Here is a 24,474-nt window from a genome sequence, read left to right as displayed (position 1 = left end):
GAAAAATTGCTCAAATGAAATTCACCCTGTAATTGAAAAGTCGTCCTTGGAATTTTCCAATTTTTTGTTATTACTGTTAGTTCGAGTGCACTATTAGTGCAGAAGGCATTAATATTCTTCCACGAGTTCAAAATTCAAAAACGAGCAACGAAGTGGCGAGTTTTTGAATGAACAAGTGTAAATACGAGTATTATACATAACATTATTTTCTCTAATTCACTGAATTTTTATTGAAATCAATGAAATATTGCATAAATATCGTTTATTCATTTTTGCATTGAAAAATGAGGGTTGGCAGAACAGTTTTCTGTATCACAAAATTTGACAGATCGTACATAAATCCGTGGCAGAAAAGCTCCGAGTACCAACATAAAATAATTAAATATAACTATGAAATATGTGTGAATCTGAGATAGTCTTGTACGAATTTGTTCTACAAGATATGGCAGAATTAGGCCTATAACCTATAGAAACCCTCGTATGTGCAGTGATTCGATTTCGTTTCAGACTTTTTAAGACCACCTGTTTGCTTTAAGAACTTACCAGATTTCTGTAAGGTGACGCACCTCAGAATTGTTCGAATTTCCGCTTATTTCTGTCGGCGTCTAAAAATTAAATAGAAACTGCAAACTTTTACAATAAATCACAATTCAGTTTATATCGAATTTATGATGAAATTATTAAAATATAATGACAGACAGCTATTGGTCTATACAGAGTATAGAAGATTGTCACGAGTAGAGAATATAATAGTTATTTATAATACAAGTGCAGAAGGCATTGATATTCTTCCACGAGTTCAAAATTCAAAAACGAGCCACGAAGTGGCGAGTTTTTGAATGAACGAGTGGTAGAATGAGCCTTCTGTACGAGTATTATACATTATTTTCTCTAATTCACTGCATTTTTATTGAAATCAATGAATTATTTCCATAAATATCATTTAGTGATTTTTGCATTGAAAAATGTTGGTTGGCAGAACTGATTTCTTTAAAGCAAATTGATGAATTGACAGATAAAGCCGTGGCGGAAAGTTCGGAGTACCAACATATAATAATAAAGTATAACCATGAAAACTGTGCGTTTCTGATATATTCTCGCACGATTTTGTTCTACAAGATGTGGAAGAATGAACGGAATAACCACAGAATTAAAGAAAATATTATTATTCTATACTCAAAGCAAAGGTCAAGAAAGTCGAGAATCACGAGAAATGTCAAATATAAACAAAGTATGCACTATGCACAATCTGCAACTCTAGCGATCTCTCAAAATCAAGAAGGCATAAATCTCTCTTTATTGTCTGAAAGTTTTACATGTATAAGTAGATACACCAAGATTTCTAGGCATCTTAGGCAGGATGAACGAATTTGCCACATCCTTAGAATTAGAGAATTATTATTTCGAAAGTTTGATTTAGCTTTCTCATTATGGTAATCAGTTTCTTTAACAACCTGACTTGTCGAAAAGATTATCGTAAACAAATTATAGTTTTATATTTTGTTTTACTACGTTTGTTAAGGTAGGAGTTATTGTTGTGTTTTCTGTATTTTCATTTTTAAACTATACCGGGTATGATAAGAGCATACTAATAAAAGATGAGACCATAAGAAATAACATAAGCCGTTGCTTCAAAAGATGATGGTCTCAGATTCAGTATATCGCAGAAAGGCTTTCGCATCCACACCGTACTCTACCCAGATTTAGAAGAGCTGGTTCATACTCAAGAGGACCTGGACAGAGAAGACACAGCCGAAAACATTTTTTACCGACTTCAAAGCCGACAGTCTCTGCTCCAGCTCTAGCTAGAAGATTGGCAGAAGTTCATGGTGCTTTAGTTTCTACTATGGTGGGATCCTACTTATTTATTATCGATTGATACGTTAACGATCGGTACGATTCCCTTCCCATCAACATAGTAACTATTGTTAAGGGGAAGGATGGGTACCGATTGTTAACGTATCAATCTGTAATAAATGAGTAGGATCCAGGCTCTGATACCGTAGAAGGTACAACAGAATTTAACATATCGTATGCCTGCCACAGGCCTTCTGTTGGATGCATATTATCAAAGACAATGCCTGGAATTTGATGCTGCGCTAAAGCCCAAATAGACCTCGTTGCTCTTCAAGAAGCTATAAACGCTAATCTTAATATATATATTTCTTGTGTGCGTGTGTATGTGACTGAACTCCTCCTAAACGACTGGACCAATTTTGATGAAATTTTGTGTGTGTGTTCGTGGAGATTCGAGAATGGTTTAGATTTACAGTTTGGTCTACTGGAAAATGTTTTTTCAATTAATTTCTTATTTATAAGGAGTTGTTGATTTTGGAATGTCAAACGATGACATTTTGTGGCTCAGACATAGAAAATCCGTGTTTTTCTCACGGCCAATTGTACGTTGCGTGTTCCAGAGTTGGAAAACCATCGAGTTTGTTTGTTTATACTCCTCATGGACTAACTAAAAATATTATACATCCAATGGCATTACGATAAATTAAGTTTTTGTAAATTAAAAAAAAATAAATATATATGTTATAAAATGTTTTGAGTGCAAGCTTTTTCACCTTTCATTAAAATGAGTTAAAGTTTTCATTTACGATGCTGTTATTTATTTAACAAAGTAATAACTTTTCAATAATAATTTTCATCAAAGCGGTCCAGATTGTTTCAGCACATTAAAAAAAGTATGAAATTAAAGACGTGTGTACAGGACAACGTCTGTCGGGTCCGCTAGTAGATACATAAAAGAGTACCTAGAAAAACATGTTATACCTTATATGCACGACAATGCTCGACTGCACAAATAACCAGGCAATATTTCAACGAAGCCGACGTTCAATTATTGGACTGGCCTCCAAAAAGTTCAGATCTCAACGCTATTTAACATGTGTGGGATACACCAGGAAGAGAGTTAGGAAGAACTAGAGCGAATTTCAAACTTTAGTAGCACAGGCACTGACAAATGAGTGGCATTAGATACCCTATCAGAACGCGGTTGCTGTTTTCCGAAGGATTGGAACAGCTATTATTCAAGTTTGTATAGGAAATACTCGATTTTGATAAAAGATATCATGATATTGCCGAGGCCCATGCTATTTTCAAATCTTTTTGTAGCTAATAAATGATGGTTGCATTATTTCTTCAACCCTGTAACCATTCTTCATGAATAGAAAAATCGTTAAGAATTAAATCAAAAATTAAAAAATTCAGAAGAAACGGGACTTGAAAATGTGCTAAAAATATCATTAAAGTCTTGAACTTCTTAACAACCATACACTATATTCAGAAATTAAGCCTGAGATACAATTTTTTTGTTCTGCCCTGTATTCAATATATGAAAGCATCAGCAACCTGTCAAAAAATTTCAAAATTTGTAAAAAATGTTATATAAGATTGAATTCAAGCGATTTTTTTTTTCGTCCGGTTGATTTTGCGGTCCAGTATATCATGCTCTTATTGAAGGAAGAGCATCTGGATGGTTAATTAAATTCCTCTTTCAAATAATTCGAGTGTTGCAGCTATATCCCAAAAAAAAATTGAGAACATTAATATTTCAACTTGTAGGAACTGAATATTAGGGGACTACAATGAAATATACTGAATATGAATGAATTATAATAACTAAATAAACAATTCTGCACAAAAAAAAATGCTAACCCTTCATGAAATTTTTTAGAGTATGAAGATCTCGAGCACTAATAAAATATTGAACCTTGTATATTACCCACTCATTGGTGACGAATCACATTCCGTATAGGATTTTGAGAGGTTTAAATTCACATTATTGCTAATTTATTTTCTGGGTTTTTCAGATCAAACACTTCGCACTATGACGCACAAAATTTAGCATCAAAGTGAATTAATTCAACAGTGTATATGAAACCTATCAGTTGAAAATCGTGTTAACCCAGATTCGGGATTTGGAGCTTCGTACCTAGCACTTGCATCACTGAGGAAATGCAACCTTGATCAAAATAACGAATGCTTTTCATTCAACTGTTAGATTGTTGGGAAATCTATTAATAACTCAAGTGCCGTAAAGTTCAACTTTCCTTACTATTTTAATTCACTTTTTTCTGTTGAGTATAGAACTATTACTTCTTTATTGAAAATATTCATGCATAGGTATGTCGTTATTTTGCTTATTCCAGAATAGCAGGACTATCAATTCAAATTTACTCAAATGCCTGTAATTTTCGAATGTTAAGCCGAGAGTGGTCTCAAACCATTGGGTTCGACTCGCTGGTAAAGAATTCGAGATCAAAATGTATTATGCCATTCGGCCACCTTACAGGGGAATCCGGGATACCATGTGGAAGAGTCATGTAGATCGGCATTAGTGTTTTGGTCAATTTTGGTGTTGTTGAGTTAATGTGTTTTAGGGTGCTCATCGTGAAAATATAAACCTTTATTTATTTCATTATTTTTAACATTATTCATAAGTGATACTGACTATTCTATTATTATTGCTTTTTTATGAAATTGTATCTTTGTTTGAATACACCGATTTTTTTACTCAATCATTTTGAAGAAAAAAAACGAAATGTTCGAGCATTTTATAAAGTCGAAACGAAACTCAGCAGGGTAACCTGAATTCAATTCCCACCAATGGCACACGTACGTTGATTCAACGGTGTATCGTTGAAATTCACGATACAGGTTGAATTTTTAAAGTTGTCATTTTGGTTTCAAAATCTAACGTGTTTGAGATCCCATATAGCACCCGACGTCCTGGGGATGTCAATTTCGGGTCCAATTTAGGTCTGAACGTCCTGGACCTTTTCGGGATGTTTTGAAATAGTCCATTTCTGGACATCCCGAGGATGTCCATTTCAGATCCAGTTAAAGTCTATACGTCCTGACCGTTTCGAGATGTTTTGAAAACGTCCATTTCCCTGGGGCGTATTGGCAGTGTTTACTATTTTGCAACGCATACATGCTGTCGCAACGTGGTAAATGATGACGTAACCAATATACCTATACTATTTTTGGTGATAGAATATTATAGTAATTTTTTATCGCAAACTGAAAATTTGCAAGAGAATGCAAATTTGAACGTGGTAAAGATCGCAACACGGTAAAAATGTCTTGTGAATGGCAGCGTATCCCTAATGCAATAGTTACTACGACGCGACGGTAAGATATGTCTGGGTAGACAGAGCATTGGTGCATTCATTCTTTATCGAGTTGCAACAGCATGTATACATTGCAACATATTAAACAATGCCAATATGCGTCCCGCGGACGTCCATTTCAGACAGGAGCGGATAAAGGAGGGGGGGGGGGGCATGGGGGCCATGCCCCCCCCCCTCGCGGGCCTTATAAATATAAAAATGTATCCTGAAAAATCGAAAAATATTCGTAGGCACTCACAAGGGTGAAAGATTCGATATGATCTAGAATGGTTGAAGACAGATTGAATAATAATAATAATAAGAGAGTTTATTCAGAATATTACATAAATAAACTCTATGTATTGGCATTAATTCATATACATAGAACCATTTGCAGCAGTTTCAATGTTGAAAATATTATACAAAGATACGCTAGTCAAAAAATAGGAGACTAGAATTTGTTATTGATTTTTTAATATTTGATCGTATGTTTTTATTTAATAGGTGTAGTAAAAAGGAATTCATTATTTTTACAATATATGGCTTTAGTTATTTGAATCTCGCGTTGTACAAGTCCGATCGGGTTTCACTATAAAGCGTTAGAAAGATGAGATTTTGCACTAGAAAAACATTCTGACAGTTTTGTGATGAGTTGACTCAGTTAAGTTTGAGCACGCCACCAAGATGAACACTAGCAAAAAAAATACGCTATTTTTATAGTTTTTCTTAGATAAAGACAAAAATACCTGCCATGTGGCTGAAAATGTAGTGTTTTTGGACGTGATACTGTAATAGCCAATTACGTGCAATTTTGGTTTCGTCGAATCCGTTCCGATAATTTCGATGTCAAAGGATCCACCACGCACTGGATGGTGAAGGTCCAGGAGCGGCATACCGGACATTTTGCCGGAGCGGCATACCGGCCATTTTGCCGGAGCGCCAAATTGTAGAGGCTTGCGCCTCTCGATATATACTTTTGTCATTGAATGAAAATATTTATCGAATATGCACTACACAGAAGCGGAAAAATTTGAACTATTTTCAAATTATGTGAAGAAAAATAAAAATAAGAAAGCTACAAGAAGAGAATATATGGAGTTGCAATCAAATCATCGAATTCCAATTCATAGTGAAAAACATATGTCATATCGTTGCGAACGAGATAACTAATAAAAAGGGGCATTTTGAGTTATCGCAGCCTACCACTTGAGAACTGATTATGCTAGGTGGTTCTTAAAATTTGAAACTCTGTGGTGCTCAGAATAAGAGAGATAAACCAAACATATGTTATACATATATTCGAAGTCAGGGGAAAAAGAGCTAGTCAAATATAGAAAAAGATACAGGGTGTTCCATTTGAAAAAATGAAGTTGCAATCAATATGTTGCCCATTCTGTATATATTTCATTTTTTTAATTCATTCTATAAAACACTAGTCGATTTCGTGAAACTTTTGTAGAAAACATTTTTTTGTACCTCTTTCAGTAACAAAGTTAAAGGGGGGGGGGTCAAATTATGGTGAAAAACCCGGTACATCTAAGCATCAAGGTGGAGTGGAAATTTATTCCTGCTTTGGGTCTCACTTGTTTTGTTTCGAGTCCCATGAGCCCCCACTGTCTTATAATCCTATTAATATATTTGAAAACGAACTGACTCGTTTTGAATTTTCGTTCAGTATTGAGTTTATGGCAAAAAGATTGATTTATTTTGAAAAAATTAGTAATTTTCATATACAATCGTTAGTGACCGGTTTGTGACTGGTTATTCCGCTGAATGAGTAAATCTATGAATTCTGTTTATGGGTAAATTCAGGGGCAGATGCAGGAGGGGGCTAAGGGACGCCCCGCTTGCTCAATGATGCATGTTGAAAAATGGAAAAATACCTCTTTTTTTCAAGTGAATTTGTTACTGTGCGCCCCCCTTGAAGAAATGCTGGATCCGCCCCCGTTTGTATTCCTTGTACAATAATTAAATAAATAAATGGACATTTCAACAAAGTGAACCAAGATCATGTCTTCATTGAAGGTCGAAAACGAACGCTATAAACTTTAGAGGGATAGTACAGTATTGACTGATAAAACAATCAGATAAACATCAGAAGACAACAATTCTACTCATCGACGTAACAATACCCAATAACAACATGCGTCAAAAGGAGGTCTATAAAATTTTGAAATATATAGACCTCGAGTTTCAAATAAAGCGCCAGTGAAGAATGATATCAACAAGAACTATTCCAATTATCATCTCTACAACTGGAATAGCACCCAAAAATCTCGAGAGAAATATCAAGCAACTAGGACTTAGCGAGTATATAAGTAATCTAATGCAAAAAAAAACTGTTCTTTTAGGTACTGCAAGGACGGTGAGAAAATTCAACAAACAGATCCAAGGACCGGCGGGATTGCGTGAGAGAGGACCAGAGCGGCCACAAGGACGGACCGAGCTCATTCCTTCTGATATTTTAAATAACTGGTATTGAGTGAATGTTCCCCTAATTGAGAAAACCGATTGCGAGGAAAGTTTTCGCTTCTACGCTGATAGACAGATAGTCTAAAATCGGGGATAATAATAGCTCTTTATTTCCAAATCATCAGGTACAAAATACAAGTACAAAAAGAGAAATAGTGTCAATAATAGCTGAAATCAAAATTGTATGGTTCTAAATTTAACACCAAAGTTAATATATTTTCTTAAATGGATTATAATCATTGATTTCATTAGGCAATCTATTGAAAAACTTTAAAAATCTATATTCAAGTCTTTTTTTCCATGTTGAATTTAATCTACACTTTGGTAAATTATATGATAATGTGTTTTATTATATATATATTTTAGATATGGTTGGAAAAGACATTTTTATGCCGAAATAGTAAGTATATTATATATACTATATTCTGAAAAAACCTCTACAAGATTGTCTATGTGTTAAGTTATACAATATTCGGAAGGCTTTTTTCTGTAATACAAATATATCTTGCGTCTTGAGATTACAGTAACATTTAGCTACTGCTGATTCTTGAAACTCCTCATCAGAACAACAACTATACATTTTGATTAATGTGTACTCGTAATAATTTGAATAATCTGTATAATTATTATAAGTTTTTATTTTTTCTCATAATGTTTAATAAATGTACACTCAACTTAAAATTTCTCTGATCGGGCAAAGGCAGACAGGCAATAATTCCTAAGCTAATGTGGTCAATCTTGAAATTCATTCCATTATTAATATTGTAAATGTTTTGATTGATCTGTATACGTATACTGATTTGAAGGAATTTATTTAAATAAATTGATTTATTTTCACTGTGTACCGTGACTCGCGAGACGAACTGATTGAATTGATGCATCGACTGGGGCTTTAAGAAGAAACATACTTAGTCGACACAACGCAGACCGACTTTACGCACAAATATCTGGAGCACTGGTTTCCCTATAAGCAAACATACTAGCACAAGTTGACGCTGAGTGAAGACGATCGACGGCTACCGATCTGGAGAGTTCAGATTTTCGTAGATTCGTCGAGGTCATTCACATGTTGAATTCGAATTGCAAAGCATGTTCAAACACGATGGAGATCAGAGTCATCAACGAAGTGAGAGAGCGTTCTGTCTGTAAGACCTAAAAGCCAAATTTTTTAGGGACCAAACAATTCGGCAAAAAGCATGGAAAGAAATTTCCCAATTGATGAATGAACCAGGTGAATTTTCACTCTTTCTGAGTTTATTTAAAATATGTCTGTAATTTCAGAACTCCATCCCCGATTATCAAACAGGCTAGTCCGTTTATTCATTTTTACAATACTAAATAACTACCGCATCATAACTTAAAAACCCACCCAATTGGCAGATCTTTCGCAATATCATAACTAGTTCTGAATAAAATGGCCCATCAATTATTATTTATGTCATTTCAATCAGTATTATTATACAGAGCGGCAAATTTCAAAAGATCACAGTGAAATAACTCGAATCTCATTTTTCGTGAAAAAATATGAACATTTCAAATGAAATAGAGAAAATAATACTGAAGAAAATTATCTGAAATTACGCCTAATCTCGAATTCACAATTATGTACCAATACATCTGTTTGCAAATATATATTCCCATTTGAGAAAATGTATTTTACCTTGAAATGACCTTGCAATTAAACTCTAGTCACATTGAATGTAAGTCTTCAATGTACTCCTGAAAACTAAGAAACTTTGATTTGAAACATTTTCTGATCTAGGCTCCCTCCAAGGAGTTATTTGATCGTTTAAAATGGGTTATATTACATTTTCCTTTTAGACAAAATTTTCGAATTGAATTGTTGAAATTTTTTTTAAACTGAATACAAATATTTCATATTTATCATTATTTTCACTCTGTATCGCGAGGCGAACAGGTGTGCTAACGAAAGTAAATTGATGCGTCGACTGACACTTTAAAAGTCTTTACATGAATGCACACAAGGCATCGCGTCGGTCAGGTCGAGCCAGCGTTGCATTGCTTCGACTGTAGTATGTTTCTGCCTTAATAGATCAATATTAATGAATCGCATAATAAATGAAGATCTGAATAAAGGTTAGAATTGCATAAAAGAAAACAAATTATGAATGGTAGGTTTTTATATTACAATTGACTTATTCCATAAACTGTACAATAGACTCATACCTAATTTATATAAACTGTACAAAAAAGTCTTTATAATTACATTATAAATTGTACCTGAAACAACTTCTTATTCTTCATCATTTCAATAAAAAATAATTAATAGCCTTTCATGACTTAAAATATTGAAATTTGCGATGGCAAATTTTAATATTATTATAATTTGTTGTACCACTTACATTTTTATAATGTAGGCTTGAAAGAAAATGATAACTTAGGCCTAGAGTTATTTTTACCCAAGATTTTTTTTTGCTCTTCTTTAATCCTTTTTTCGTGTTCTTTTCGAAGTCTTTGTCTCTCTTCATCCATTTTCCTCTGTTCCTCAACCATGGCCAATCTCTCTTCGGCCTAAAAATATTTCACTCTGAGAAGTATAGACAAAGATTATATTTATCAATAAATAATAAATGAAAATTATTTATTGCTTTTATAAATTCTTAACATGATTATTGTTAGGCTCAAATAATTTCTTTGTTCGTTTTTGGATCCACATTAGAATTTCGAATTTCAATTAATGAATTGACCCATAGATAGTATGTAATAATTGTTTTTACAACTTTGCGTTCCACTCTAAACAAAATCTCACACCACTACTTTGTGAACAAATATAATTTTTCAAAAACTGGTCTCAATTTTAATTAGAGAATATGTATATGTATAGAAGTAAAATTTGATCAATCAATGACATGAAAACAGGCACCTCCATAAGAGTTCCATGTTAAAAAAATTTCAAATGGATATCACGCCAAGAGAATGAAACAGGTGTATAATAGTGATAAAAAAATCAAATTCCATAACATACGAAAAATACCATTTTAGATAGAATCTGGGGCCTGAATCTCAAAAAAAGACAAGTAGTAATATGGCTTTGAGATCGATTCTAGACTGGTAATGAATTTCTTCTTCTGATTGCAGAAACTGTACAGATGTTGATTCGATTATAGGTTTATTCTTACAGCTGTAAGAAATAAGTATCAAATTACTACACATGCGCAATAGCATGAATTGCTGCACTGAACGATGCATTTTAGGCTATAGAGGATGAGTGGTGAATGAAAACTGGTTTTTTGAACTGTAAGAACAAACCTTTAGTTAAAACCTACAAATTATTATGAGAAATAGGGAAACATACAGAATTTATGTTTAAAGAATTATTTGCGTCTTTCGAATTCTGTATTGAATTATTATTTGTTGTGATATTAATATCAATAAATATTAAATACGATATTTGGAGAAGTCACTTTTGGAACTAAATGGAGTATGCTTTGAGAAAAAAAAATTAATACCTGAAAAATGTTCATTCCACGGATTGAATGAGAAAAAAAACCTTTCCTAAGAAATCACAGTTCTAATATATTATTAGACCTCTGATTCTCAATGATTGTTTAAAAACTTGAATTTTAGTAAATGGCAGCAGTTCCAAGGTAATAATGAATGAGTTATTATAATTTTCTTAAATGGAATGAAGACGCTACAATTTGTTTTTGAAAGTGATGCGTTCAAAAGAATTCAATTCTTGAAAATTGAGACAAGGCTGGTTTCTGATATTAATGGATTATTGAAAAATGTCCACATGGACAGACGATTAGAAGACATTTGTTATTTATAATTTACAATACATTATATATGACGAACAAAGAACTCTGGGACGAAAAAGACTTGACTTGAAAAAGAATATTTCAATCCAACAATCTTTCTGCCTACTCTAAGCAAGCTGTCCTTCATATGTAAACTATTCCCTATCGATATCAAAGGAATAAGATATAATAATTTAATTACTCCAAAATCAATGCCTGTGATTAGTGAGAGCTAAACAAGAAATCCTTCAGTTCCTCTTATAAACAGTTCGTTATGTGAGATTCTGCAAAGAACTGAAAGAACACAAATCAAATAAGTGATCTTGTTTTCGAGTCATCATTTGAGTCTTGACAGTTCTAGAAAATATTGTTCTTGTTTCTCAGAAGTATTCAGTTGTGTTCATCACTAGACTACTATCAGCTGAATTTACAACTGTATTCATTTCTTACAATGAAATTAAGGTCTTTTTTGTGACTAAAAGATTCCTTTTGTATTATTTTTTCAATAGTCATTTACAGGTGTGGAGCTTTTGATGATATTCAGAATTTTTTCTAATACTTTCTAAACATTGAAATTAAAAAGATACTTACACTGATGAGCTTTCCAACAAAAATAGTATTTTTGTTGCAGACAAGCTCCGATTATGAAAAAAATAGAAAAATATTGGGGGATATTGGTCCACAAGTTTGCAATTATCTGATTTTAAAGCTTGGCTGAACCAAATTCTTAGGATTACAAGAATATTTAATGTCTCTTCAATGTGAGAATATATTTTTAACAAATATAATGCACTTCAGAGATACATAACACAAAGTCTAGTCTTTATTTTATTCCCTCATCAGCTGATTAACCATAGTGCATTGACTCTATTGCATAATAGATTAAAATAATTCTCTGCTCTTAACCATTGAAATATGTTATATTCTCTGACAAAGAAGTCTTTACAACTTTGAAATCAAAACTTACCAACTTCTTTTGAGCTTCTTCTATCTTTCTTTGATTTTCCTCGAGTATTTTTTCTACCATTGCTTGTTTCTGCATTTCTTCTTCCTATAAGATACAAATAAAAATTAATCATTTTTTCATTCCTTTTTTGTGCCCTATCTAGCTCTCACACAATTTCATCCCATTCATCAACAGTTCTATTATCTGCTGTGAAAAGGAATTTAATTAAGATCAAATAATGAATTGACCAATTAAATTCCTTACAGATCATTCAAATAATATTGTATTTGCATATTTTTCCAAAAATTCAAATTGTCCAATACTTCTATTGAAAGTAATTACAAATACAATATTTAGCTAACAAAGAAATAACCAAAATTGATTAATCAATTAATCCAGCATTAAATATTAGTATCTATTATAAATTGGATTGAACAATCTCAAAGCATCAAAACATAAAATTTTTGTTTTCGAGTTCAAATCAAATAATTTTCAGTTATGATTAAAAAATTGGGGTTATTTCTTTTACTGAAAATCTATAGATTCCATCAATTGATCACACTCACTGCTAGAATCGGGGCTTGGTGTAATAAAATTAAAACCCGAAAACATCTCAGTAAAGGTAATAGATATAATAAAGATATATAATACCTGTGGCCCGTAGTGAAGTCCAGGTAACTTGATCGGCCCATAAAACGATACAGTCTCCAGACAGAATGTTGTGCTTGACCCTTTATCTTATATTCTACTGGCATATTTTAAACATTCAGACTGAATGTAGAATTCCAAACTATTCAAATATTTGCATGGTATGAAACCATTTTTTTAATAGAAGTTTGAGCTTTAGTTAAAGCTTTGAACTATTGATCGCAATTCAAGCTCAAGTTATTAAACTCAGTTGAAGGTTTTGCCGAAATATAGCGGAAACCATTTAGTTTACTTCGAACAAAAAAAACAAATAGTAACATTTTTTCTAAACGCAATCCAGTGTAGGGCCTCAGAAAACAGTTTGATAAACGCGTATGTCCTAGAGAAAGGGGAACATTCGTAATTTGATGAAAAATTGATATAATCAAGCAAGATTGAGCATCCTGGAAGATTCTGTTATATCCAGACAAAAATTTCAATTTCCAAAAATTTTTTATGCAAGCAGATCTTCTGTAGAAAAATATTTACTTATACTATGAAGGCTCATATTAAAATTTAAACAAATATCAAAACAACAAATTATCAACAGCCTTAACTACATTTCAAGTTTCAATTAATTTTCAATTGCAATAACTGTATATCAATAAAAGACATCTCAATAGATTTTCTTCCATTTCTGAAGAACTGAAGACGATTTTTGAATATATCTGTTATCGATGTGTCCAGTTACAAATTAAATAGTTTTTTATGACAGGCCTAATAAGTGAGATATAATACAAAAACTATACAATATTCTTCAAGTATAATTAAAAAAATTCCAGAATTAGTAAAAATGCTAGTTTTACCCAGATTTATCTTTACAAAACCTAGGTGATAGATACAGAATAACGATAATTATAAGGGAACACTGCAGAACATGATAGAATGTTCAAGAAATAGAATAGACTATTTCTCCAAATGGTATTTAATTAGGAGGAATAACTTCAATGTAGATCATTTGTCGTTCAATTTTATGTAAAAATTGAAGGTTTCTGTTAATCTTATAATTATTTTGCTAATAAATAAATTCATCTGAATAGCACAATGACCATGAGAGTCCCTTACTAGGTCATAGCCATAATACAGGCTGATAAAAAGAATATTATATGCTACAAATGTAATTTCATTTACTTTGTGAAATAAATTTATGATCTTTTTTTATTTTAATAAGTTTTTATGGTAGATAATAATATCAATATACAAATATTTTTGGATACCCTGAAATATATAACAATTAAAGGAATGATTATGTTGAAGTTGCTTAGTTATTTGTCGAGCTATGATATAAACATTCTACATAAATTGAATTTGTTAACAGATTCAATGCACTGAAGATTGATGGAATGATCAATCTTTCATTGAAACATCAAAAAATATGAGCCTTCAATTGTGCTGCTTAATCTACTCTCAATAATTTTCTTGAATTCTTGACAACATTTACATCAAAAATAGAAGATCTACAGCTATCAGAAAAACTGTACCAATATATATTTGAAATAATTTTGGGAAGAAATTTTTTTGTCAGCAGTTATTTAGTTTTATAATATTTTAGTCTTGAAAAAAATTAAATAAGTTGTACAAGCACCAATACCATAGTAGTCACTGATTTGTGTAGGGAATTCCATATAATTTTGTGTTGTAAAAGAAGAACTTATGAACCTATGAGAGAAAGGACAGGCAGAATTTTTTTCTTTTTCAAGAATCAAATTGGATGAGTTATTATATTCTTCATAATACCTATTGGTGATGGTTAAATATATCTAAAAAATTCACAGATTGTTTCAATAAAAGAGGAATATTAGAATATAAAGTTGTCTGAAAAATTCAAGAAACTATTGGAAAATGAAATTCTTCCAGTTTTTCATTAGTTTCAACGGCTGAAGCTCAATTGATTGTTCTGCTTCATAAACATAAGATATATAAAGACTCCTACCTGTCTTCTTCTCTCTTCTTCCATTTGCTTTTCTCTTCTTTTTTCCAAATCTTCCATCATTTGTTTTTCCATTATCCTTTTGGCCTCTTCCACACGTCTATTCACTTCTCTCTCAATTTCATCTCTTCTTTTCTCTAATTCTTCTTCTACACGTTTCTTCACCATTTCCTCAATTCTCTTAGCAGCTTCCTCTTCGATCAGGCGATGCTCGGTCTCCCTCTGTCTTCTTTGCCTTTCCATCTCTGCTAATCTTTCCACTTCGTCCATTTTTCTATGTGTTCTGGACCTCTTATGTTTATCAAACTTTGTGTCGTTAGATGCATCACTGCTTGATGTGGAAGATATAGAATGAGATCTTTTCCTACAATAGAATGTTAAAGGTTATATTAAAAACCTTCAAAGATATGTGCTCAAATAATTCAGTATCTAGCGAAAATGATGTATAAAGAATTTCATTGGACATTAATTGAAATTTTTCATGTGTAACAATATTTTAGTAATTGTTTTAGATTCAAGTTACCTAGATTTTGAAGATTTTTCCCTGACTTTTTCAATACTTTTCAAACTTTTGCAGCTGGATTCTGATCTTTTTTCCCGTCTATCTCTAGATTTACTCCTCTTATGGTGTTTGCTTTTATGATGTTTTTTTGGAGATCGGCTTCGGGAACGAGATCTACCCATGGCTAGATCTTCTTCAAAATTTTTGATTAATGAGATGTAAGAATTATTTAAACTTATTTCTTTTAATCTTCAACTTAATTTCTTAATTTTCAGAAAAGAATAGATATGCAATTCCGTCACAAATACACCATTCAATGCTGTAAATGTCATTTGTCAACCTCCAAACTAAGAATATTCTTCTTCTTCTCTTATTGACCCGGCAGCTTGGCCATGTGGTACACAGAATATTAGAATCAGTGTTGCCAATCGGCGGGTTTTAATCCGATTTGCGGATTTTTTTGAGTCTAGCGGATTTTCTTCGGATTTTAAAGAGTTGAAAGGAGATAATCCTGAGAATATTATTGATGAACCACTTATTGAAACAGTTGGAAATTTCCAACTGTTTCAATAAGTGGTTCATGGTTTAATACGGGAAAGATCCTACAATTGAATAAATAAGATTTCATAAATTGTTACATTTTTTGTTGAATTTGAATGAATAAATAAATATTGTTTTTTTTACACTTGTTATGAATGTATTAGCTAAAAGCCTCTGTGCCAGTTTTGTAGTATGAAATAAATGATTTGAAAAAAAAAAAAATATTTTTCCTTGATTACGTTTGGTTCAATACAATAAGTATATTTGCACCTAAAAACTTAGAACAGGGATCAGTTTCATATAATTTATTTAACAGTTATATTTATATCTAGGTAGAATTTATTAGATTTTTAGTCAAATTTGATAGTTACACTGGAACGGAAACATATATGAAGAACTTAAGAAAAACTTATGCTGTGAATTGTTTATTGACATTAATATTAGGGGTAGAAAAACTAAGATATACATAATAAAGGCTTTATTTGAAATATTTTATAGACAACTATTGTCCATATAATAAATTGGCCAAATCCATTCTTTTCTGTGCCCCACATTCCTATCTGATACTTCATCATCATTGGTATTAACATTATTAATTTCACTATTGTCTGCCTCAACATTTTCTTCATTCTCACCGTCAAATAGCGACATTTCTTGTTATGAAAAATATTTTGAGGATTTGGAAGATATATCTGATCGATATTCTGACGCAAATCTCGTATGCTGTGGAGATTTTAATCTTCCGGGTATCTGTTGAAAATCTGAGCCTAATAAAAACTGTGGTTGTTAGTTAACAGTTGGCTTGCTAGTGTTAGTTCTTAGGAAACGTTCACAAACGCCCACATTGATTTGTTAACGTTCAATTCTTAGTTCTTAGGTACGGTGCATAAATCCACAATTAATATCAGCCATAGAGATTATTCTTCCACTGACTATTTCCAAAAATGGAGCAAAGCCTTCATTTATACACTCGGCCACAGTTAAATCATTTATAAAACCACCTTTCACTAATGTTTTTATTTCCAAAAGGTGAAATTTTTGCGAAATATTGTCCCAAACAAGCCTATCTGGCGTAGCAGCTGTTATCCGTAATCTGTGCGTAGCAGCCAGAAAAGGTACACATAAACTTCACTTATAAACTTTATATTGTGGAGTTTTTCTAGTAAACTAAATATTTCTTCGTTGGGAACACTGGGTAGTTGGTATTATCGCACTACAATATGGCAACGGTGAATATGATCAATTTTATAATGTATTCTTTGAACATATATGAAAGATTTCTTCGATGAGATACTGTACTGTATCCTCAGGATTATCTCCTTTCAACTCTTTCAAGATGAACACATTATGTAGAATACATCTTGATATCACGAGGAGACAAATTAGATCTAGTCTGACCGTCTCCAACAATTTCAATGTTTTTTTCTTTTCACAAAACACATTCAAAAATTCTTGGATATCAGCTCCGTTATCGTTCGGCAAAATACGCACGCACCTCTTGCTTCGTGGTCTATCAACCGTTCGCACCTTACACCGCACGCTCCGCACCGGTGTGGATTTGCCGAACGCGGTAATATATATTTGTATTCTGTGATTGAAACCATTTAACATAACACAAACAAATAAATTTATTTCTCTATGACATAACATGTCACGATGTAACCTCAAACTTTCAAACGTTAAACTACCTGCTCCAAAGCTTTCAAGATTATCTATTTACGATATTAATTCTTGCAATATTTAAGGAAATTGTGTTTACTACTAGATATTATACTATTTGGTTACACATTGTTTGAATAGGGTATAGTGTATAGTGGGAATAGAACACTAATATAATTTTTCTATACTTATTGTAAAATCTTGTGGATTTTTAAAACCTTAGAAATATATCAAATTATAATGCAGACGGTAATTCGCTTAAAACGACCTTTGGAAGAGTCGCCCTCTGCTGCTTTGATTTTGAATTGCAGTAAAAAATTAAAACTTGAACATCCTGATGCCATTACGGAATCTATATCAACTGTTTTCAAGTTCTCTGCAACTAGGAGTTCCACGGTATGTGTAACTGAACCATTCATCTTTTCGTTCTAACATAAACTTTAAAATGGATCCATAACCATTTTTCACTCACATGATTTTCTCCAATTATATTTTGTGGGTACTTGTACTGAATATTTCTCCTTTCCATAGTTAATTACATTGCAATCAATAGTTGAATATTCTTAATTATTATTGCTATTTCAGGATGAGGATATAACTAAGCAGACAACAGGCATAAAAAATAATTTGAAAGAGCAATTCTCACAGAACTATAAGTCTAGTAATGTAGATATAACTAACAAATTACGTGTTGAAACACAAGAACATTCTAAAAATGAAAGATATAAAATTGTTAAGTTTTTAAGATCTAATTCAAATGAAGATAATCCCGATGAATGTATAACTGTATTTGATGTTGAACTGAATGAAGAAATTGAAAAAAGGGCACCTAATCAAAAGTTTGTTTATGATCTCTATTATACAGATGCCAAATTCCTAGAAACAGTAGATGATTATGATATAAGGTGAGTTCATTTTATATATGTTATAAAAGACAGTAGTGCAGTGGACTCTTGTTAACTTGTAACAGTACAGGACCAAGATTTCTCTTTGAGTTACGTATGATTTGACTTAGGTATAGTCCAAATTTTTCAGGTCACTTTTGATTAAATTCGAATTGCAGAGGTAATGAGATATAGAGGTGAACCAAATAAATGAAAGTATATATGTGATACTTTTTGTTGTTTTGGATTTATAAATTCCATCGTATTCCCAATAGTGTTTTTATAAAGTATGTGAATTAATTACAAGGAATAACATCGTGGCATGCAGACAATTTTTCAATTCCGGATAAAGTACCTCCTCCAGCAGAACTTGAACCCGTAACCCCGAATCAATAGTCCAGTGCTCTACCAACTGAGCTGCCGAGGATGTCCAACCGCATACAGGGAACCGCTTCTGCCAGAATCAAATGTTAGTAGTATGTATACCTCAAAAACTACATCGTTCGCAAGGGTTTTGCTTCACGCAGAGCACTGCTGATATTGTGGAGGGTGCGCAGTAGATAATTAGATGCAATGATTTGAGGTTCTGGTCATTCTAAAAATGTTGCAATTATCTCCTTGTTCATTATGTGCCGAATACGAGAGACTTTTTTCGATGTCCTATTCTTCTAGACAGGAAGAATAGGTCGTTTTAGAGGATCAGTACCCTCGAATTCTATGACATATCTATTCATGGTAGCAGATAATCTCTCCAATAGATCTCTTTGGCCTTCTTCATTTTCGAAGGCTGTAGTATATATAAACTGCCGTTGATCATCTCTTACTGGTATCAAATCTATGCTCTTTTGTTCCTCAGTGTTGTGAATTGATGTTGTGCTGGTTTTCTTCAATTGTCACTTCACTATTAATGATGTTCCTGTATTCCTTAAATCATTCATGGGTTCCTCTGTGTTCCTCCGTAGAGCTACAGCGAAAGAATTCTTGAGCTGCTTTCCATACAGCTTCGTCAGTTACCCTGGCAGGGACCCTTCGACAAGTTTCAGCTTTCCGGGTCAGGAAGTACCTGGAATCTGCAGTGGACAGGAGTCGATTCAGCTCTCCTGATAGGTTAATTGGTTGGGATTTCATACAGCTACTCTTCATTTATTATTAAAGAGGTAAAAATGGTAAAATATAACAGTAAAATAATTTAGAGTTGTGCATTTTTTTCGACTTACGACAGGTTATTCCAAGGGGATTGAAAATAATTCGAGTTATCGAAGATTTCAAGTTAACGAGAGTCGACTGTATAACCTTTCAAAGTACTTAAAATTTAAATAATTCTTATATTACCTCTTGTTCATTTCAGTGTTGTTCCAACAACTGGATTATTTTTTTCTGATGATGTTTACATCTCTGATGCAGAGAGTGATGATTCAAATGCGGAAAACCATTATACGAATGATTATCCCAATGAATCTGATGTAGAAAGTATAAATGAAGATGATATCCTTGAAGCCATGGAAAATTGTCATATTCATGATAATTCATCTTCTGATGAGTTCAATGAGAATGAAGATTCAGAAAATGAATTCGATAAATTGAAAAGAAGGTACAAGAGTTACAATATTGATTTATCAGATACTGATGGTGAAGATAATGTTGATAGTGAGAATGATGATGACAGTGAAGACGATGCTGATAAGGAAGATAATTATTATAGTGATTATTGAAATATGTATTTATCATTCTATGAAACAACTATTGTGATATTATTATTAAAATTAACCATGTTTCCTTAAATTTTGAATCTGATTTTATTTATTTATTGTGGAGAAATGTAATGTGTTTTAAATAACTCAATATTTTCAAAAGGCCTAGAGAAATTTTAACGAAATTTGGTGAGCTCTACAACCCATTAAAGGGGTTGATTTACTGCAAATAAGTTGTCTTCAGATATTGCAGTGGCGTGCGTATACGGTCATTGGCTCTAACAATTATCATTTAAGATAAAAATAGTACGCCAGTCACATTTTCCAAAATAAAATAAATTCCTCCAATTCTTATTTAATTTGGAAGAAAGAGAACTTGGGCGTTCTTTCTCTATGATGCAACTCTTATCAGTCAAAAATTCAGAATGTAATTATATCTGGCAATACATTTTATCATTTATAAAAAGCTCAACTCAAGTTATGATAAATGAGTTCAGTATTCTTTTTATGGTTGGTTGCAAATGGCAGTTATCATGATTATTCAACTCAGAAAAAAGACCAGATACAAATACCATACCATTGACTTGAGGCAAGCAGGCAGGGTGTCATCTACGATTGTGTGAGGCTCTACAACAAGCTGTCACTGGATAGCAAAATGAATGAATAGAAAAACCTTCAAGAAAAAAGTTATCGCTCTGTTGCTGGACAGGACGGTGTACAATATTAATGAATTTCTGACGGCTTGTACATTTTCTTTGTAATGTTTTGTGAAATAAATTTATTATTATTATTACCATATCGAGAACTATCAGACTTAGAGACAAAATGTTCAAGGACCCCGATCTCTTTTTTCGAAATAATGAGATTTCGAGTTACAGGGCGATTCTGAAAAATGACCGTTTCAAATATTTTGCTATATGTTGGTTTCTGTTCGAGATATTCGAAAAATTCTAAAAATTTTTTTCAGTCATTTTTATGATTTCTATGAAACTGATATTAGATCATAGAAATTAATTAATTATTATCGTTCTAGAGATATAGAGGAGAGTTGGTGTTTCTTAAATGGGACATCCTATATTTTTCAACGCAGTATTTAAGCCGCAGATTTGTCGAAAAGCATCACTTATTGGTTTTTATAAAATGTGATTGTTACAAAGGTATTAAGTTTTTTACTACATTTTTTGATGAGACACCCTTGTATTTATTTATTTATAGAAAAGAGTCGAGGTAAAAACCTATAAAAGACTCAGCATATATCATTAAAAAACATGAACAAAAATTCTCAATAATCAACCGAAACGTGAAAAACAGCAAAACAATATCACTTAACTAAATCAATCTTCATATATTCCGAGAAGATCTAACCGATTATTAAACACATTGACATCGGGAGAGTTCACTACTTCATTTTGCAACGCATTCTAACCTTGGAAAACTCGGTTGGTAAGAATATGCTGTTGTAGGGAATCTTTCGATTCCTGGAAAATATAGTCCGAAGATTGAATTTCGAATGAAATTCATGGAAAACAGAAGAATTCGGTGGACGAACTTAGAATTATCTAAACCACACCCCTAAGGGATCTGTAGAAAGGCCTTGCTAACGGTAGAATCGAATACGACCTGAATGCCCATAAAAATCGGCATTTCAGGGCGAATAATTCAATTGAGTTCAGTCCAATCTACAACTACAACATATGTGCAACACTTGCACCGACAACGAGAAGAGTAAAGATTTTCACATCTGTTCCCGAGACCGGCGAAAAAGTACCTGTGAACGAGCCGCAACGACCCAAGTGGCCAGCGACCCTTAATCGATAAGATCTAAATATCATCTTCAAACTCTTTTAATGGGTTGGAAATTGATTGAATAAGTGTTTTTATCCCGTTCTTTTATTTCCCTTATTTGTCCTTGGCCGTGAACTACTATAGTTAGCCACAGTATAAGGACCACAACCCACACTGTCTTTGTGTTGTCTGGAAATTTTGCTTGCGGAGCATTAAATTATGTCCTCTCAGGTTATGATTGAATGTATTATATAGCTCGGATGAATCAAGACCAAGACGCCTGTGGCCCTGTGCAAAACCCTGTGCGTGAAAATTGACCACCTCTATTCCTGCGATCGGTACATGTTAAGCGGTCATCATAGATAGGTCTCTTATACCTATACGTCCAAATGGTATACGGGTGGCCCAGCGCTGGACCGACTTTTACAACTCAACATCACCTTTGAGATTGGGTTACCAGAACGGACCGGCAAACTCAAGAATAGAACGGTCACATTTTTTTTTGGCATTATTCGATTTTAATTTTCAACATTGTTGCCTTCGAGGGCGATACAGCGATTATAGCGATCTTCCAACTTTTCGATACCATTTTTGTAGTACGATTTGTCTTCAGCTTCAAAATAGGCCTCAGTTTCGGCGATTACTTCTTCATTGGCGATGAATTTCTTTTCAGCGAGCATTCTTTTGAGGTCTGAGAACAGGAAAAAGTCGCTGGGGGCCAGATCTGGAGAATAAGGTGGATGCAGAAGCAATTCGAAGCCCAATTCATGCAATTTTGTCATTGTTTTCATTGATTTGTGACACGGCGCATTGTCTTGATGAAACAACACTTTTTTTTTCTTTAAATGGGGCCGTTTATTAACGATTTCATCCTTTAAACGATCCACTAACGCTATATAATAATCACTGTTGATGGTCTGGCTATTTTGGAGGTAATCAATGAATATTATACCTTGCGCATCCCAGAATACTGATGCCATAACCAGCAAACCTTGCCAGCGGACTGTTGTGTTTTTCCTCGCTTTGGATTCGGTTCATCGTATGCAGTCCACTCAGCTGACTGTTGATTAGACTCCAGAGTGAAATTATGGAGCCATGTTTGATCCATTGTCGCATATGGACGCAAAAATTTAAGTGCTCAGAATCATTAACACGTTGTTGCTTTTGATCGATTGTGAGCTCGCGCGACACCCATGTACAAATATTCGTGAATGATATGATGTATACGTTCAGATGATATCTTCACAATCTCTGCTATCTCGATCAACTTCAGTTAACGGTCATTCAAAATTATTTCACGTTTCACCACGTTTAAAATTAGCATACCAATCAATGATGGATGATTTTCCTGATACAGACCCCGGAAACTCTTCATCAAGCCAAGATTTTGCTTCAACTGTATTTTTCCCTTCAAAAAGCAATATTTTATCAGCGCACGAAATTGTTTTTCTTCCATCTTTTTTCAAATAACAAAAGTAGCTACACTCACAACGCAATATCTCACAAACTAATGGTCGGACTGTTGTCAAATTTTGACACGTATCGTTTGAATGTTGGTACTTACTAAAACTCATATGGATTTAATACTAGCACCGCCATCTGTGCATTAGACCGGGGACTTTTCAATTAGACTAAAACTCTGGGGTCCCAATAGCGAAATGATATCGAGATTTCGAGCCTTAGCACAAATATTCTGGATGTGTTCAGACCAACTCAAATCGCTGGAAACAATGACGCCAAGATCATTCTGCGAAGAAGTCTACCTCAGCTGGCGGCCAGCCAACACATAGCGAGTACAGGGATTCCTCTTACACCATCTGAGTAGAGTATATCAATCTTCCTGCAATATTTAATGTTCTGAGGCAGGAGGTAGGAACAAAAAGCTTAGTGTCATCCACAAACATCGAGCATAAAACTCTCAAAAGTATGCATAACAGACGTGTAAGGAAGAAATAACAGTGGTCCCAAAACAGATCCCTGAAGTACCCCACTAGCTACAGGTCTAGTAGTGGAAACAGATCCAAAAACCCTGACAAAGAACTCTCTCCAACTCAGGAATGCTCGAATCCATTCCAGAAGTGCACCTTTAATCCCGAATCCTCTAAACTTTGCAATAAATCGCCCTCGAGAAGTCCAGGTGATAAATAACATCAACAAGATCACTACTCTGGTCCAGTTATTCAGGCACTGCAGGAGGTTGGTAATGCGACCGATCTACCGGACAAAAACCCATGCTGGCAGCTTGGAATTAATTTATTGGTGAGAAAGAATTCCATGCATGCTAGTGACGTCAAGCTGATTGGTCAATAGTTGTGTGGAGAAAATTTATCACCCTTAAACACAACTGTGACTGTGAACCAGGACAGTGCTGGACCAGATAGATTTCGCGAAAACAAGAGTTAGAGGTCCTGATAATGAGGCTGTAGAAGACCTCAACGACTCGAGAGCTATGAAATTGATATGCTTAGGCGTGTGTGGAGACAGTGAAACAGATGAA

General features: G+C 33.4%; 2 protein-coding genes across 2 annotated transcripts; one reads left to right on the top strand and one right to left on the bottom strand.

Annotated features, from left to right (window-relative positions):
- Positions 1-9,715: 9,715 nt before the first annotated feature.
- On the bottom strand, positions 9,716-15,751 carry LOC123677761 (UPF0430 protein CG31712). Its single transcript, XM_045614454.1, has 4 exons — positions 15,440-15,751; positions 14,920-15,280; positions 12,321-12,404; positions 9,716-10,124 (listed from the first exon to the last, which is right to left on the bottom strand). Exons 1-4 carry the CDS (start codon positions 15,598-15,600, stop codon positions 9,960-9,962), a joined length of 771 nt encoding a protein of 256 aa, XP_045470410.1. The 5' UTR covers positions 15,601-15,751; the 3' UTR covers positions 9,716-9,959.
- Positions 15,752-17,588: 1,837 nt separating this feature from the next.
- On the top strand, positions 17,589-20,283 carry LOC123678412 (pheromone-processing carboxypeptidase KEX1). Its single transcript, XM_045615428.1, has 3 exons — positions 17,589-18,013; positions 18,203-18,522; positions 19,850-20,283. The coding sequence occupies exons 1-3, from the start codon at positions 17,858-17,860 to the stop codon at positions 20,211-20,213; spliced, it is 840 nt and encodes a 279-aa protein (XP_045471384.1). The 5' UTR covers positions 17,589-17,857; the 3' UTR covers positions 20,214-20,283.
- Positions 20,284-24,474: the final 4,191 nt, after the last annotated feature.

This window comes from Harmonia axyridis, chromosome 4 (assembly GCF_914767665.1).
Source record: "Harmonia axyridis chromosome 4, icHarAxyr1.1, whole genome shotgun sequence".
Classification (NCBI taxonomy): domain Eukaryota; kingdom Metazoa; phylum Arthropoda; class Insecta; order Coleoptera; family Coccinellidae; genus Harmonia; species Harmonia axyridis.
Note: the sequence above shows the minus strand (reverse complement) of the source record. Positions and strands in the feature narration are given on the sequence as shown.

Coding starts and splice junctions, on each gene's coding strand:
- LOC123677761 (XM_045614454.1), bottom strand. CDS start 15,600: ATGGGTAGATCTCGTTCCCGAAGCCGATCTCCAAAAAAACATCATAAA. Junction 12,405..14,919: donor AAGAAGAGAGAAGAAGACAG/GTAGGAGTCTTT, acceptor TGTATCTTATAG/GAAGAAGAAATGCAGAAACA. Junction 10,125..12,320: donor AAGAAGCTCAAAAGAAGTTG/GTAAGTTTTGAT, acceptor AAATATTTTTAG/GCCGAAGAGAGATTGGCCAT.
- LOC123678412 (XM_045615428.1), top strand. CDS start 17,858: ATGCAGACGGTAATTCGCTTAAAACGACCTTTGGAAGAGTCGCCCTCT. Junction 18,014..18,202: donor CTGCAACTAGGAGTTCCACG/GTATGTGTAACT, acceptor TTGCTATTTCAG/GATGAGGATATAACTAAGCA. Junction 18,523..19,849: donor GTAGATGATTATGATATAAG/GTGAGTTCATTT, acceptor TGTTCATTTCAG/TGTTGTTCCAACAACTGGAT.